This window comes from Lissotriton vulgaris, chromosome 2_1 (genome assembly GCF_964263255.1).
Source record: "Lissotriton vulgaris chromosome 2_1, aLisVul1.2, whole genome shotgun sequence".
Taxonomy (NCBI): Eukaryota; Metazoa; Chordata; class Amphibia; order Caudata; family Salamandridae; genus Lissotriton; species Lissotriton vulgaris.
Window position 1 is genome coordinate 1,731,310,659 of NC_141687.1, and position 15,820 is coordinate 1,731,326,478.

At 43.3% G+C, this 15,820-nt stretch overlaps 1 protein-coding gene across 1 annotated transcript in view; it reads left to right on the forward strand.

Annotated features, from left to right (window-relative positions):
- Nucleotides 1-15,820, forward strand: part of LOC147733203 (mucin-2-like) — a 182,628-nt gene that overhangs the window by 146,893 nt on the left and 19,915 nt on the right. The window contains exon 11 of the mRNA XM_086956020.1: nucleotides 4,034-4,276. Within this exon, the coding sequence (XP_086812146.1) occupies nucleotides 4,034-4,276 (243 nt within the window). The remainder of the gene's footprint in view (nucleotides 1-4,033; nucleotides 4,277-15,820) is intronic.

Here is a 15,820-nt window from a genome sequence, read left to right on the forward strand (position 1 = left end):
AAGCTGAGGTCATATGTCTACAAAGGGTCTAAAATGCGGCAGCCAGAGCTCTTTTGGGACTTTCGAGAAGATGCCCCATCTCGGGTGCAATCCGGCGCCTACACTGGCTGCCTGTTGCCAAGGGCATAGAATTTAAAGCTCTTTGCCTGGCCTTTAAAATCCTGAAACTTTCCACCCCATGTATCTTGACCAATGTATTGGTATCATACACACCTATGCGCCATCTGCTCTCTAGGGGGTCATGCCTTGCTCTTGTCCCGCGGGCAAAGCGCTTACCTTCTGGAGGACCGTCTTTCCGCTGTCTAGCGGCCAAGCTTTGGAATTCCCTCCGCCTGCACATTCGCAGCCTGGAGAATTACCTGACGTTTAGGAAGGCAATAAAAACTCATCTCTTCCCTGTGGTCTAGGCTCTAGTTTTTAGTCTGCCTGTAGTAAGCGCCGGGAGACCTCTTTGCTGAGGCAGTTGTCGCGGTATACAATTCGGACTAACATAACATAACATAACAATCATTCAGAAAGCTAACAATGCTCATATGCTTCTTAATGAGCATTATGCGCAACGCTGAAAAACATCGGGAAGCCCTCCCACTGACATCAATAAGCATTTGCATCCACCCTGTATTGTGAGACAGGACGCTGGTTTAAGTCCTGCTCACACATGGGCGTCATCTTAGAGTGGTTTTATTTGCATCCAAAAGGTTTCTGGATTGTAACGTTTTCAATTCCTATCAAGTCTTATGTATTATGGTTTAGTGAGTGGAGGGCGACCTGGATACTTTTCCCTCTTCTGCTCCCCTTTTATTGATGACTCATATCCTATCGCCTGACTCTCTCCCTGCCTTATCAGCTCCAGTGAGCTCTCGCACCAATTATTCTGTCTTATAATTTACCCTGCTTATTGCTTAGCATTCAGCCAACTAGATACACACCTCCTAGCACACAATTTCCTAATACTCACCCTTTGTCTCTTAAGACTTATCCAATGCTCTGAATCTATCAGATAAGGCACATTTATGTCCTTTTCCCCCACGCAGGCGCACAATGGGCTGCCATGCACCAATGAATTGGGAGGATGATTATTTTTGTGAAGGAAGGTGTCACTGGCAGGGGGCACACAGAACTGGTTTCAACAGGGGTCAGTGCTCCCTGAACACAAAGACTTCAAAGCCATTGAGGGGTCTAACTATGAGACCTGAAGCCCCTGAACTTTGGAGCATGGCTTGATCTAGTCTGAACAAGACTGGAGAGGCTTCGTGGTCAAAAGGACTTGTGCCAAAGAAGAAACAACTGAAGAGATTGAAGGATAGGATTGACCCTTGCTGTGTGTTCTGGGGCTGGCCTGCAGTTTGCTGTTTTAACCAAGGAAAGGCTAAAGGGACTTTATGTGTGCTGTAGCCCTCTCCTTGAAAGGACTTTTCTGTGTGCTGTGTTCTGAAGTTGCTTATCCCCAAAGGCCCGAGGTGAGCTGGCTCCCTTTTGCGGAAACACAGGAACACAAAGGTTTCCATGAGAGCCTCAGCGGCGCTGTTTGTGCATGCTTGCTGCAGCCTGAGACCCTCGTAAGGCATGCCCTCTGATCTTGGGCACCTGGAGTCCAAACAAGGATCAGCGACGCTGTGTGCGTGTGCTTTATGCAGCCTGAACCGCATTGTGAGGATTATCCAGTTATTGTGTGCACCGGAATCCAAGTGAGTCTCATCTACGCTGTGTGCGTTGTGCACCATGAGACCTTAGTGAGGATTCGCCTTGTTATCATGTATTCAGAGTTCAAGTCAGTCTCATTAACACTGTGTGCATGTGCGTTGTGCACCGTGAGACCTTCGTGAGGATTTGCCTTGTTATCTTGGGCACCGGAGGTGAAGTGAGTCTCAGCGACGCTGTGTGCGTGTTCTCCTTGCAGCCTGAGACCTTCGTGTGCAGTGCCCAATGATCGTGCACCCAAAGCTCGAGGCAGTCTCAGCGATGCTGTGTGTGGGCTCTGTGGCAGCCTGATATCTTCATAACTATATCGGCCCGGACTAGCAGCCCCAGAGGAGCTGAGCTGCCGGCCCAAGCACGCTGTTGCCAATTCACAAAGATTGCATTGGAGGCCCAGCCATTGGAGGAGGAGAGGTAACGTGTGTCGACTTCTGAGGCAGGGTGCGGGCTCGGAGGGAGATGCGCTCAGCCTCTCTCTCATTCTGGCAGCGCGAGCCTCTTCTTTGGTTCGTATCGTGGCCCGTATTGCCAAGGGATTGTCAGTACAGGGCCCGGAGTGTCGAGCTGCACTTTTTGACTACACCGTACCCATGTTGGGGGCAACTGTTGAGAGGCTGACTGCAAGTGAGAAGGTGAGGCGGAGAAACCGCCTAAGGCAAAGTGATCGGTGCCTGAGTATATTACGCATTATTCCATTTCTGCATACCGGTGTACCTGACTGTCGTATTACACATTGCATCATTTCTGCATAACAAAGTACCTGATTAGAGTATTACGCATTGCATTATTCCTGCATAACAAACTACCTGATTTGCATATGATGCATGGCATTATATCTGCATAACGAACTACCTGATTGTCCGATGACACATTGCATTGTTTCTGCATAACGAACTACCTGATTCGCGTATTGCACATTGCATTATTCCTGCAAAACGAATTACCTGATTAGTGTATTACACATTGCCTTATTGCTGCATAACGACGTACCTGGTGGTTGTATTACGCATTGTATTATTGTGCCTGATAGTTGTGCTACTCATTACATTCTTTTTACATTGCAAAGTGTCTGAGTGCTGCATTATGCCTTCCAGTATTTTTACATTGCAAAAGTGTCTGATTCTAGCATTACGAACTGTATAACATGTCATTAGGATTAAAGGAGAATGTTTAGAAGTGCTCATTAATATCACCAGAACTTACAAGGGCTGGCTGGCCTAACAATCGGCCAGGAGAAATAGTACACAATCTCACATGTTGGATGTATAATGTGTGGTCTTATCGTATATCTTTTTATATAAAATGTATACTTGTTTTTATAAAACTTGTGTGGAGTCTATTTGTGTTGTCCTCATTGGGTTGTTGTGAGCATGGTTGAAAATACTTTACACATTTGCCTTGAAGATAAGCCTGGCTGCTCGTGCCAAGCTATTGAGGGGGTGAGCGCGGCTATCTCAGAAGGCGACCTTCCTTACCGTGACCTTGGAATGCGGGTCCCTACTTGGCCTAAGGTACCTACCTCAGCCAACCAGGGATCCCAGGTCTAACACCTCAGAGTTACGATTTCTCGTAAATCTGGGGCAGTGTTAAAAAGCCATGGATTTTGCTGGCCCCACCACCAACAACACCCATTGCACGCTCCTTTAGCACAGAAAGCTGCGTTAAAGGGAACAATATTTATAAGGCAGTATTAAGTTAAAAAATGTGGCTTAGTGCTGCCACGTAAATATGGAGCAGGCTCCTGCACCACCGGAGCGTCACAAAAAGTGAGTTCCAGTGGTGCAAGGTGCCTCATAAATGAGGCCTCCCAGTACCTTTATTTATTAACACAAAGACTTATGACACATTTGCTAAGGTTTGATTTGATGATGCCACTGCACTACCCTCCGGAGCATCTGTTAGCATTTCTCAGTGACTGTCATAATGCTGACCAAAATTACTTATTTTCTCTCAGGACATGAAAATCAAAGGGATGTGATACATAGAAACTCTTTGTGACTTTTTGTCAAAATACGACAAGAGATCAATGCTAACATCTGTATTTCAGCTTAAATCCTACCTGTTAATATGCAGTGGGTTTAGAAACATTATGCTTCATGTATGACATGGAGGCTGGAGCACACTTCTGATGAAGAGCAGGGTTAGCAGTGGAATTAACTCTTTAAATGTATACAGATTTTTTGTCTTGAAATATGAAAGGGATGTTCAGAGATTACAGGCTAATCTGAAATGCTTAAAACATGATGACTACTCGAACTCATTTTTAGTTATGCTTGATTATGTGGAAAGTAGGGTATTGAATTCTTTGGTCCAATTTTCTGGTGAATCTTTCCAGGGTAAGAAAGTGTGCGGCCTTTGCGGAAACTATGATGGGAATACAAACAATGACTTCGAAACCAGAAACCTCGTAGTCGTTGGAAACGTGCTGGAATTTGGAAACAGCTGGAAGGTCTCTTCAAAGAACCCAGACGTCCTGGAAATCCCCAATCCTTGTGATGCCAACCCCAAGAGAAAGGCTTGGGCTCAGAAGAAATGCAGAATCATCATCAGTAACGTCTTTTCTGATTGCCACACTGAGGTAGCTTAAAGCACAGAAAAAAAGCCAGTTAATGTTTTTCATGACGTTATGTTAGTCACTGCCTGTCTGTAATCAAAATACTATTTTGAGGGCTTCCAATCAGTGGACCATGTTTGTCGAAATATTCTGTCAGGCGCAATGACATTATAATACCGACCATTATCTAGAATAAGTTTGGTGGGTCATCAACTAAGCACCCCAAACCAAATGCATTTTACCTGTATAGTACCAGAATATCTCAGTCAGACTAGCAGCTGATATAACTATTGTGTCCTAAGTGTCGACTTTAAAATATATATTTCCTTGGAGTTATTAAAAGTAAACATCTATGCTATTTCGGACATGATGTTTATGTCAGACGATATTTAGGAAACTCTGATTTACAACCATTACTAGCCCCGTTCCACATCCTGAGAAATATCACCTCAATGGCACAGTGCGTATTGTTTCTTTGTTTGGTTTCCAAAATGTAAAGTAGTAAAATAGAATACCTCACTGCCCAGCAAGCAGCACACTGACTCCTCGGCCAGTTGCCACTAACCAAGTATACATACACTAAGGGATCAACCAAGGAGGGGCACATTCGAAAAAAACTGAAAAGATGGATTCAGCATTACAGATATAGGGCAGATGCATCACAACAATGTTTTGCGATTCCCTAATTGCGAATCTTTGCGATTCGCAATTAGGGAATTGCAAAACGGAATGCATGAAAGTGTGTAGTACACTTTGTGCGATTCCTAAGGGGTCGCAAATTACCTACTTCATGAATATTATTGAGGTAGCTCACAATTTGTGACCCCCTAGGCATCGCAAAAATCACTGGAATGGTGGCATTCTGAGATCAGCAGACCACCATGTCTGTGATTGCTTTTAAATAAAGCAATCTTTTTGTTGTTGTAAAGCAGCCCGTTTTCCCTAAAGGAAAACGAGATGCTTTACAAAAAGAAAAATGAAAAGTTTTCTTTTCATTTTTTAAGAGCAGGCAGTGGTCCGTGGGACCACTGCCTGCTCTTAAAAATACTTTTACAAACATTCAAAAAGGGGACGTCATCCCTTTGGGACCCCTTCCCATTTGCGAATTTCTTACCACCTACTTGAAGTAGGTGGTAAAATCCAAATGTTTTCCGACCACATTCACAAAACATTTAAACATACCGATGCAATTCGGTATTAGAAAGGAAAGTCCTAAACACTCCCCTTCCTAATACCAAATTGCAAACCCATTTTGCGATCCAGTAACAGGTTACCGAATCTCAAAATTGGGTTTGATGCATCGCAAAAGCATTTTGTGTGATCGCAAACGGGCCGATTCTGTGAATCGACCAGTTTGCGTGCAGAAAAATACTTGATTTATCTGGCCCATAGTCACAACTTCTTTATATTCTGAGTGAAATACACCTCAAGCAAACAGTCTAAGAGTTGCCATTGACATCATCTTTGCTAACTTCGATGGGAAAATCATGTCCTTATTTGGAGTGCTAAAGGCTATAATGTATTGTACAAGTACTTTTAATATGTGGGATTGGCTATCTGCTATGCTTGTGATGAAGTTTCCCATCTGCCAGGCATAGGTCTCTTGTTCGCTGTGATATAGGATTCAAGATATGCCTCAATGATGAGAGCTAATAAGGTCGGAAGTGGTCTGGATTTGCTTGTGTTTGCTTCTTAAGGGGGCTTTGCCTGGCAGTTTAGGATGGATTATTGCCATGAGGAGCAGTTTCAGTACCGATTTACATGAGGCGGTCCTCCATCTAGAATGACTCAGTGGGTGAAAAACAAAGGTTTGAAATGCTTCTCTGAGCGATTTTTAGTGGTTAGACTATTTGAAAGCATTTCTCTACTCACCTTTTGTGTGTTTTATTCACAATCCAGAATAGTCACAAAAAAGTCATGCCAGAGCAACCACTGCATCTACTGACATTTAGAATTAGACAACCATGGCTACTGCAGTGACCTGGATCAGACTCCGAGCACATAAGGGTGCTTATGCTACTGCAGTAACCTGGAACCCACGTATAGAGAGCATACAAGTGGCGCTAGCTATGGGTTCATCACTGCCAGTGCTACTAGATACACACCCATGTCTACACCAGTCACAGGTCCGTACAACAGCTACCTCACATGTGTAACCTTTTGCTGTCATGATAGAGATAAAGTGCTGGAAAGACCGATGGTGTGCTGTAATGACCGGATTTTCCAGACCAAGCTATCAGCTCACCCAAGCACTACCAACCCAGTGACCACGTAACTTCATCCCTTCCCAGATCCTATTTACAACAGTACCTGGAGTACTTACCTGGGAATGGGGAACCCACAATATATACAAACTCATACAGCTAATATACCACTAAATCCTAGAGAAACTACGGAATTCCATCTTACATCCTATAATCTTACTTTATAGCCCCACAACAATCTGGCTCGGGCTAATCTACTCTCTCTCGTGTCGGAGAGCAGCTCCAACATACAACGCTCTATCCTGAGCAATTTCTCCTTACAGTGTTCCCACTTGTAGTCCCACGACAATCCGGCCCGGACTACTCTACCCCCTCGCTCCTCTGGGAGCAGCTCCAATATACATCACGCTCTATCCTGAGCGATCTCTCTTCACTGTCCTATTAATACCTCATGCTCTCTATTGGGAATTTTCTAGGTATCTAACATCTACTGGAAGTATCTATCTTGTATATGAATTATTATCCCTTATGAAATGGATAGGAGATCCAATCCTCTCACACAAGAACTGCTGAATCGCCACATTTAAGAATTATTCCCTAATATAATTCACACTCTCCCCTGTCATCAGTTACCTTCTCAGAAGGGAACGTACCATCATTCTGTTCGTCAGCATCTGGTTAAAAAGAAAGGTTAATCCGATCATGGAAATAATACTCAGATGTGTTCATTAAGAACTGGGGTCGATTTATTATAAAATAAACATAAACAGTGCATTCATAATAACATCTAGCAATCCAAACATAGCCTGAAAAGTAAAGGAAAGAGTTAGTATATTTGCGCACTATAATAGCAGGACAGACTTCACCTTATAGTTATGTAATCCAGTTCTGGTTGTCATCTGGGTCCCTCTCTCGTCTGTGCCTTGGCTCATCTCAGACTTCTTCCTGCACTCACGGATACACGTCTGCACCGCTATGCTCCTTCACCTCCGTCACCCCTCCAAAGCACTGGAACACTTTTCTGGTCTCTGTCTCTGTCTCTCAGCTCTACGCCGTCCAATCTGCACTGACTTCTCCTCTCTTTCATGAACTGTCTTCACCATCAGACTTCACTCTAATAGTATAGTTTCCATTATTCTAAGAACCATCCGTCGACTAACTTCTTCACTCTGATTATGCTAATACTGGCCACTTAAATAACTCCAACTGCTCTAACAGACCGATTGATATAACTTCGGTCTCTCCAAAGGATCATCTGCGTAGCTAAGAATCATCTGCTTCGTTTCTCTTCCAAAAGATCATCTCTCTGTCCAAAAGTCATCTGCCCCCTCTACCTTGCTGCGTTTCGATAATATAGAGAGCCCTTAGTTCGTGGAAATTTCCAGACAGTAACCTGCCGCCCACCAGACTTCTGTACCAGGCCCAGGGCTCTCGACGTTCCCACAGTGGCCACCTGTTATTGCGTCTTAAACCCGAGAACTGTTTACATTCCTCAGATAAGGGCCAGCTCTGACCGGTTCCTCTCCAGCGAACAGCAGCTCATAACTAAAATATTACTTTTGACCTACAAGCGCCTCGGGCAGCCGAGGCAGAAAAGAAAATGGAGTCTCTCTCGTCTGGGCCTTGCAGGCCCGAAAAAGAATGAACGAGACGTATAGCTCTGATAAAGTACATAGGCAAACCTTACCAATAGGTAATATTGAATCAGGAATAATCGGCCACATGCATCAACCTATTTAGGAAGTGCAAACGGTGCGAATTGTAAAATTCGTCCGTTTGCGATTCCTAAATAGGTTTTTGGGATGCATCAAGCATTTTTGGTAAAATCGCTATTTTTAGCGAATTCCAAAAATTCGATTGCTTTTAAGGAATCGCAAATTTGCGATTCCTTAAAAGCAACGCATGATTAATTTTAAAATTGCGAATTCGCAATTAGGGGGTGCAAATTGCCACGAGGTTGAACCTCGTGGTAATTTCCGAAAATGTGTTAAAATGCTCTAATTTGCATTTCAAAACACTGTCATGTTACAGACACACATGTCCTTAGGGCATATGTGTTTGAAACATGCACTTCAAAATATATTTCAGGGGTGCAGGGGGGGGTCCTTTGGACCCCCCCCCCCCTGCACCCATGGAATGCATAAACATTTTGCGAATTCTAATTTGCGAATTCGCAATTCCCATTGCCCATAGGAATCAATGGGAATTGCGAAATCGCAAATTGGAATTCGCATAATATTTGCGATTCGGTAAAAATTGCGATTTTTACCGAATCGCAAATTTCATGCACTTTCAATCATGCATCCCGTTTTGCGATTCCTTATTTGCGATTCCCTAAAAATCGCAAATTAGGAATCGCAAAACCGGACTTTGATGCATGTGGCCGAAAGCATCTACCTCTTAATATAAGTCTTCAGGCTCGGAAAAGATGAAAGGAGCACTGAATTATGTCAAAGTCAATAGGCAAACCCTAAAAATAAGCTAAGAATGGTGATCTATCCGCTATACTAAGATGGTAGTAGACCACAGTCACCACCACTCATAAAATAGAACAAAATATCCGGTCATTACATGTGCCTAGAAGCTGATTTATTCTACTGTACCAAGGACAGTAATAGATGTTGGGTGAGGCATGTGGTGCTTAAGGCTAATATTGTATGCACAGCTGAGACAGAAGAATCCTCAACTGCCATCACTTATACAAGGGGCTTACCAGAATGAATAGAGGAATGGATAGGACACATCAATGTACAGACCAGCTACTATGCCTACATCAATCTTACAATCCAGGGGATTACCCAACCACCAATGAAGTATATTCTGCTCTTGCATGGCACCAGATATCCCAGTTTACACAGCCTGGTCATTTTATACTTATAGCAACTGGTTCCATGAGCTATTTGAGAGCAACCACTGCTTTGCATATGTTTTTAATTTATCCCACACTCCTTTTTGCTTCCTGTCATGTGATTCAAATTGTCAGGTTGCTATTAACTCAGCAACCTGTTTCTCTGTAAAATCAGCCTCAACACTTGTCTGTTGTCCCTCACTCTCAAGTACTTGGGGGATTCAACATCCACCATGCCATCATCAGGGCTTTCTGCTTTCCTTGACCCAGTAAATGCTAGGATACTCTGGGGCGTATGTAGAGCGAGGCAGAGGAGGGACACCCACCAAAAATATGCTGATTTTCCATCTGACCTATCACAGATTTGGCAAAGAATGGCGGTATATATGGGTATTGTGAAAAGTGGATTATTAGTTGAGGTGGATGGTAGTCCACCACAAGTAATGATGTAATTTCTTCTGTTTAGGTCTAGTTAACATTTCTGTAATTTAAACCTAAGCTCAACCCGTGGTAGCAGACAGTCTTAGCTTGAGAAAATGTCAAAAAAATTTAATGTACCCAAACAGTGAAGAATTCAACTCCAATTTCTGAAATTAGTTATTATTTCAAACAAGAAAAAGAGACCAAAAAGACAATAATTCAAAAAGGGAAAATGTTAAAGCCTGAGGTAAATTTTAGCCCCAAAATGCATACAGAGTAAACCATGGGAAATTAGTTATGCTAGACCGGGACAAAGGTAAAGTTTAGAACTGAGAGCCACGGAGCACAGGTCAGATATGAGGCCCGGCAGGCCCTAGTCAAAGAGTTACCTTTCATGTTTGAATTTCAAGCAGAGAAGGTGTTTGTCAATGAGTTATCTGCAGTGCAAGCTGCATGCAGGATGTGAAGCAGGCAGGTTGCTGAAGAATGGTTTCCGGTTGCCTTAAGCCGACAATGGCAGGAAAATTCCAAACAGGTGAAATCCTGAATCTGTGCCCAGGAAGACCATGACATTGATCAGCTTCACCTCTGTGCCTCTCTCAATGAAGCCACCTACGTTTGGACGTAGAAAATTTCATATTACTTCAACAGCAGTCTCAATCTCCTGCTGGTTCTCCGGAGAAAAAGTTTGAAAAGTCCCACCTTGTACACTTTGGGTAGGAGGAGTCCACTTTAACACCAGCCAATGGTTTCAGGAACAGCATTACGGGTCAGAACTCCTTCCAACGTAACCCACCCGCAGAGTTCCCAGCAGGTCTAGTTTTATGGGTTCTTTCAGGAAAACAGACTTCTTGCAACTTTTGCGTCCCTGTATCTTAACAGGAGGACATCCAATTGACTTGTGGAGTCCACTTCTTAGTCTTGGGCGCAAATGGGACCATGTCAAAACCTTGGGGTTCTCCTTTTTGGTCTCAACATCAGGTGCAGTCCTTCTGTCTTCCACAGGGCAATGTTTTGAAGAGTGTACTGAAAGTGTCAGCCTGCGGGTGGGGGAAAGTTCTGGAAATTCCCTAATCCTGTAAAAATAGTAGGGGTTGGCGGAATATGCGTAGTCACACTACGCAAAGCTCTGTGAAATGGTAAAATATCTCTGCAAGCACGCTAAAGTAACATAAACATGCGAAATTAATTGTTCTGCCCCTTTGCAATGCTTTTTTCCTGTTCGCGAATGCTGTTTGTGTGCTCGGGGGAAATATTTTGCAAACACGCATTTCGAGAGCGCGAACAAGCAAAAACTCTGCGAAAATGCGGATTGTGGACTTTTTGGCAATTCCGCGTTCTCCGCAGAATGCAAAATTACCCAAATTCCTCAAATTAAAAAAATAGATCCCAGGGGTTACTGTACCCACTTTTGCAGCCCTTTGTGTGTGCTTTACCATAAACTATTCCACAGTCCGAGTCTTACTGATGAGGGCTGTTAGCCCAAAACCAGTACCAGGTTGCTTGCTTCCAGTCCATGGAAGACATGGCTTGACAGTTCGTGCTGGACTGTTCCCGTGAGGCACAGGGTCAAAACTGATTTGCAGATAGCTGTGTCTGAAATGGGTGATGAAGTGAGCTAAAGAACGATGATAGATTCAACCCAAATCTGTCACGGGGGGTAAGTGTCTGAAAAATGTCAGCGCTCGATCCATCATCTTCTTGTTTCTGCTTTGTGCACCCTAAGTTGGCAGAGTATGCTCAGACGTGGGTCCCTTGCTCACTTTGTCACTGGATTCATGATAGCCTGGGGTATGAGGGCGGTTAGCCTGAAACGGGTCCCAGGATGCTTGTTTTCATTCCAGGGAAGACATGGCTTGGCAGTTCCGACTTGACTGTTCCCATGAGGCACAGGGTCAAGACTGATTTGCATGTAGCTGTGTCCTAACTGGGGTGGCGAAGTAAGCTAAAGAACGATGATGGTTTCAACCCAGATCTGTGACTGGGGGTGAGTGTCTGAAAAGTTTCAGTGCTCTGTCCATCATTTCCTTGTTTTTGCATGACCCCCCTCCCCATAGGATAATGGCCAGGCGCCTCGGGGATGAGGTTCCTGAGGCCAAAATCATCCTGGGAAAGGGGATGCTCCGTTTTTTAAAAATATTTAAATTTAGGTCGAGCCCTGTGGGATGTGGTCCTCTGGGGCCATATCCGCCGAGGGTTGAGGGCAGCACATTTCCCTCCCTGTTTAATATATATAAATTAAGGCTGGGACCCGTTAAATGGGGTCCACTGGCTGACATTGGCCTGGGGAAGAGGTATGTGTGGCCCCCCCTGAAATGTGGCCTGGCAATTCACACACCCACTCTCAGACCCACGTTTCTACTCACAGACCCACTCACAGACCTACTTAGACACTCACACATTCCCTCACAGACCAACTCAGAGACTCATTCACCCACTCACAGACCCACTCAGATGCTCAAGCACCCACCCAGACACTCATTCACAGTCTCCCTCAGGCACAACAACAACTCATACACCCACTCATACATGTACACCCACTCACATACTCATTCACAGTCTCCCTCAGGCACTCACACATCCACTCAAACACCCAGTGAAACACTTATGCAGGTACTCCAAAACCCTCTAAGACACTCTTGTATGCACATATACACTCAGAGTTAGTACATAGAATTTAAAAAGCCTTAGACATTCACTGAACAAACCAAAGGTTACAGGGACGCTATAGTTAGGCTCAGATTTTACACATGCAAAACCATTAAAATTCAGCAGTTATAGTTACCTGAGCTAACTAAAACTTATGCCTCCACAATGCACTGTTTATGACCTCACATATTACATCACTCATGACATGGTCAGTGACATCACTCATGACATCACTGATGACACCTCAAGTGACAATACTGATGGCATCATCCACAAACCCACTTACAAACCCACTCATACCCCTATACAACAACTCATACACCCACGCATACATGTACACACCCACTCACATACTCATCTGCAGACTCATACAAGTACTGAAGCAACCACTCACTCATCCATAAAGCCGCTCACACACCCACTTACTCACAAATACAGCCACTCCTGAAACCACTCACTCGCCCATACAGATACTAATGGAAGGAGTCACTCATCCATACAGCCAGTCACACAGCTGTACACGCACCTATACAGCAGCTCATACATACAATTATTCATGTATAAATCCACTCACACACCTACCTATTCACTCATACAGCCTCTCATCACAGCCACTCACTCACACATACAAGCACTCACCCACTCATTTACACACTCATACAGTAACTCCCACACCCTCTCACGCACATATACAGTCAGACAAGCCCTTGGATCACTAATGATAGAAATAGTATTACTCATTAGTAGTACAAAAAAATAGGAATTTAACTTTTGCAGTCGCTTAGTATATATATCTTTAAGTCTCAGAAACATTTATAACATACTTACAATCACTGGATGTCTTTATCATTGATGTCATCAGTGATTTCAATGACAATGTAATAAGTGATGGAATATATGAGGCCATAAATTTGCTCAGGTAACTATAACTGTTAAATTTCAGTGGTTTTGTACGAGTGAAATTTGAGCTTAACTATAACGTCCCTGTAACCTTTGGTTTTTTTCAGTGACTATATATAACTTTACAGGCATAGAGTGCTGCATAACTATGCAAAAAAGAAGAATAGAACTCTGGGTAGTTCCACGTTTAGCTAAAGAGCAGCTCCGGTGTAGAATACCCTACAACACCAACAACACTCTGAATAAGCTCACCTCAAATGCATGCTTTTCTATCAAGGTTTCAAGCATCGGATTAGCACAGTGCCAACCACGCTGAGCTACAAATTGAGAAAAGCCTTTCACCACTCCAGGCACAGTATTACAGCTCTGGATTGGTTAAATACCATCCAAGCCACCCTGGAATGAATAAAAGCAACCCCTGACATGTTTTGCTATCATTACACCTCTTCAGAGAGTTTAAAAAAAAAGATTCAATAAAAACATCCAAATGGATTCTTTTTTTTAATCTCTAGGAAATGCAAACTCGTTTTGGGAATAACAGTCTAACATTACAAATCTCATCATATTTAAAACCAATCAAATTAAAATAAATAAAAGTAAAAAAAGAATCACCCCAAAGATAAAAAGATCCACAAAGAGTTTAAGTAAAAGCCTACAAATACATTTAAGTAAGACATCAATGGAAACATGATTTTAAGCCTATCATAAATATCTTTAAGACTGGATGATAAGTGTGCAAAAGGTAAACGTATTGTTTTGAAAATGTATTTGACCCAGCATACAATATTGCAGACAACAATCACTCAATTGAATACACAACACACTCTCTGCTATTGGCTTCACATATTCTAATAGCTGAGTGGTGATCTCTAAAACCATAGAGTTCACAAAGAGGAATAATCTGGGGTGGTTTCTGTTTAGCATAGGCCTTGCAGAAAAATAATATGTTTAATTTTCTCAGGTACCTGACGACCCATTGGGCACAGATTTGATTAGTCTCCCTTTTTCATCCAGCAATGAGTGAATATGGCCAACTGTAAAATACCGAAACTGAATTTTACATTAGGTGCACATGCAGCAGGGTTAATAACCATATTCGAGCATAGCTCATATTCACGTACACACTTAAACAAAAAAGAAGTAGTCTACCAGGGTACCCTTTGTTAACAGTTACATTAAATTAATCTCCGTTAAGCCTGCTGCGCCACCCTCTTTCCTAAGAAGCAAATCCCTCAACTGTAAATATTTGACAAAGTCCAGAGGGCCAATATTAAATCTTCCTCTGACCACTTCAAAAGATGTAATATGATCCACAGCAAAAAGATACCCAATCCTGCAAAAGCTCCCCCTTTCCTATCTGGCTAAACAATCATCTTGAAAGATCCTGGGGAGCTGGTCATTCATGAGCAAAAGAATGTACCTGCTCTATCTGCCCACCCCCAGTTCTTTCCCAACACAACCCCAGTTCTGGAATGCAGTAATCAGGGTCTTAAACTGAGTTCTTTTGAAATAGCTCAGCTCAAAAAACTTCAGCAGAGAGTCATTAGCATTTGTCCCAATCAAAAACAAAAAAATTGAGGGGATATAGCCTCGCCTGTCCCCCTTCCGTGGCGTATTAATAAATAAAGGGCCATAATATTGAAACACGTTGGCTAGATAATGTAGCTTGAAATTGTGGAGCACCCACCCACACCCCCATCTCTTGGAAAGCAAAAAAATATGTTAGCCCTTTAAGTCCTCCTATAGGACCAGATAAATCTGCCACTAATCTCTCAATTAGTTTGAACCAATTATTAATGTATCCCCAGAGAAGTCGTGCAAAATATATACAATAATTTTGGCAATACCATCATTTTAACAAGGTTGCACCGCCCCATTATTTCGAGTTTCAGATCATCCCATCGACAGCCACGGCCCCTGGAGGGGGTTTCGGTGGGTCGGAGAGGCGGGGCAGGGGAGGGGCAGGGTGGGGGGTGCTAAAAACCGGAGTATGGATAATTGAAGGTAAGTAAACAATTTCATTAATACAACTAATTTCGTAGCGCACCCTGCATCACATTTTGCGATGCAGGGCGCGCTACGAAATTCTTTTTATTAATTAAATTGTTTACTTACCTTCAATTATAAATACTCTGGTTTTTAGCACCCCCCACCCTGCCCCGCAGCTCCGTCCCACTGAAACTCCCTCCATGGGCCGTGGCTGCCCATCGCCTAAAATCCTTCTTAATTCTTCCCATGATAGGTGACAGATTTAGATCAACCATAGTTTCTACCCTCGCTGTCCCCAGATATCTTGCTTCGTCAACAATCCTGCTTTCAGAGGCGGAAGTAAATCTATTTATCAAAACCTGGGTTATAGCTCTTTTCAGCAAAAACCCTGATTGATTCCTAAATGTTTCTGCTATTAGGTACACAAAATGCAGAGCCCTGTTAGGGTCGGTTGTATTTATAGCCACTTTGTTGACATAGGCCAACATTTTAGTGTCTCAGCCCTGAAGGCTAACAGGAGGGATGTCCAGGGAAGCTGCCAACGACCTGAGAAAGGTA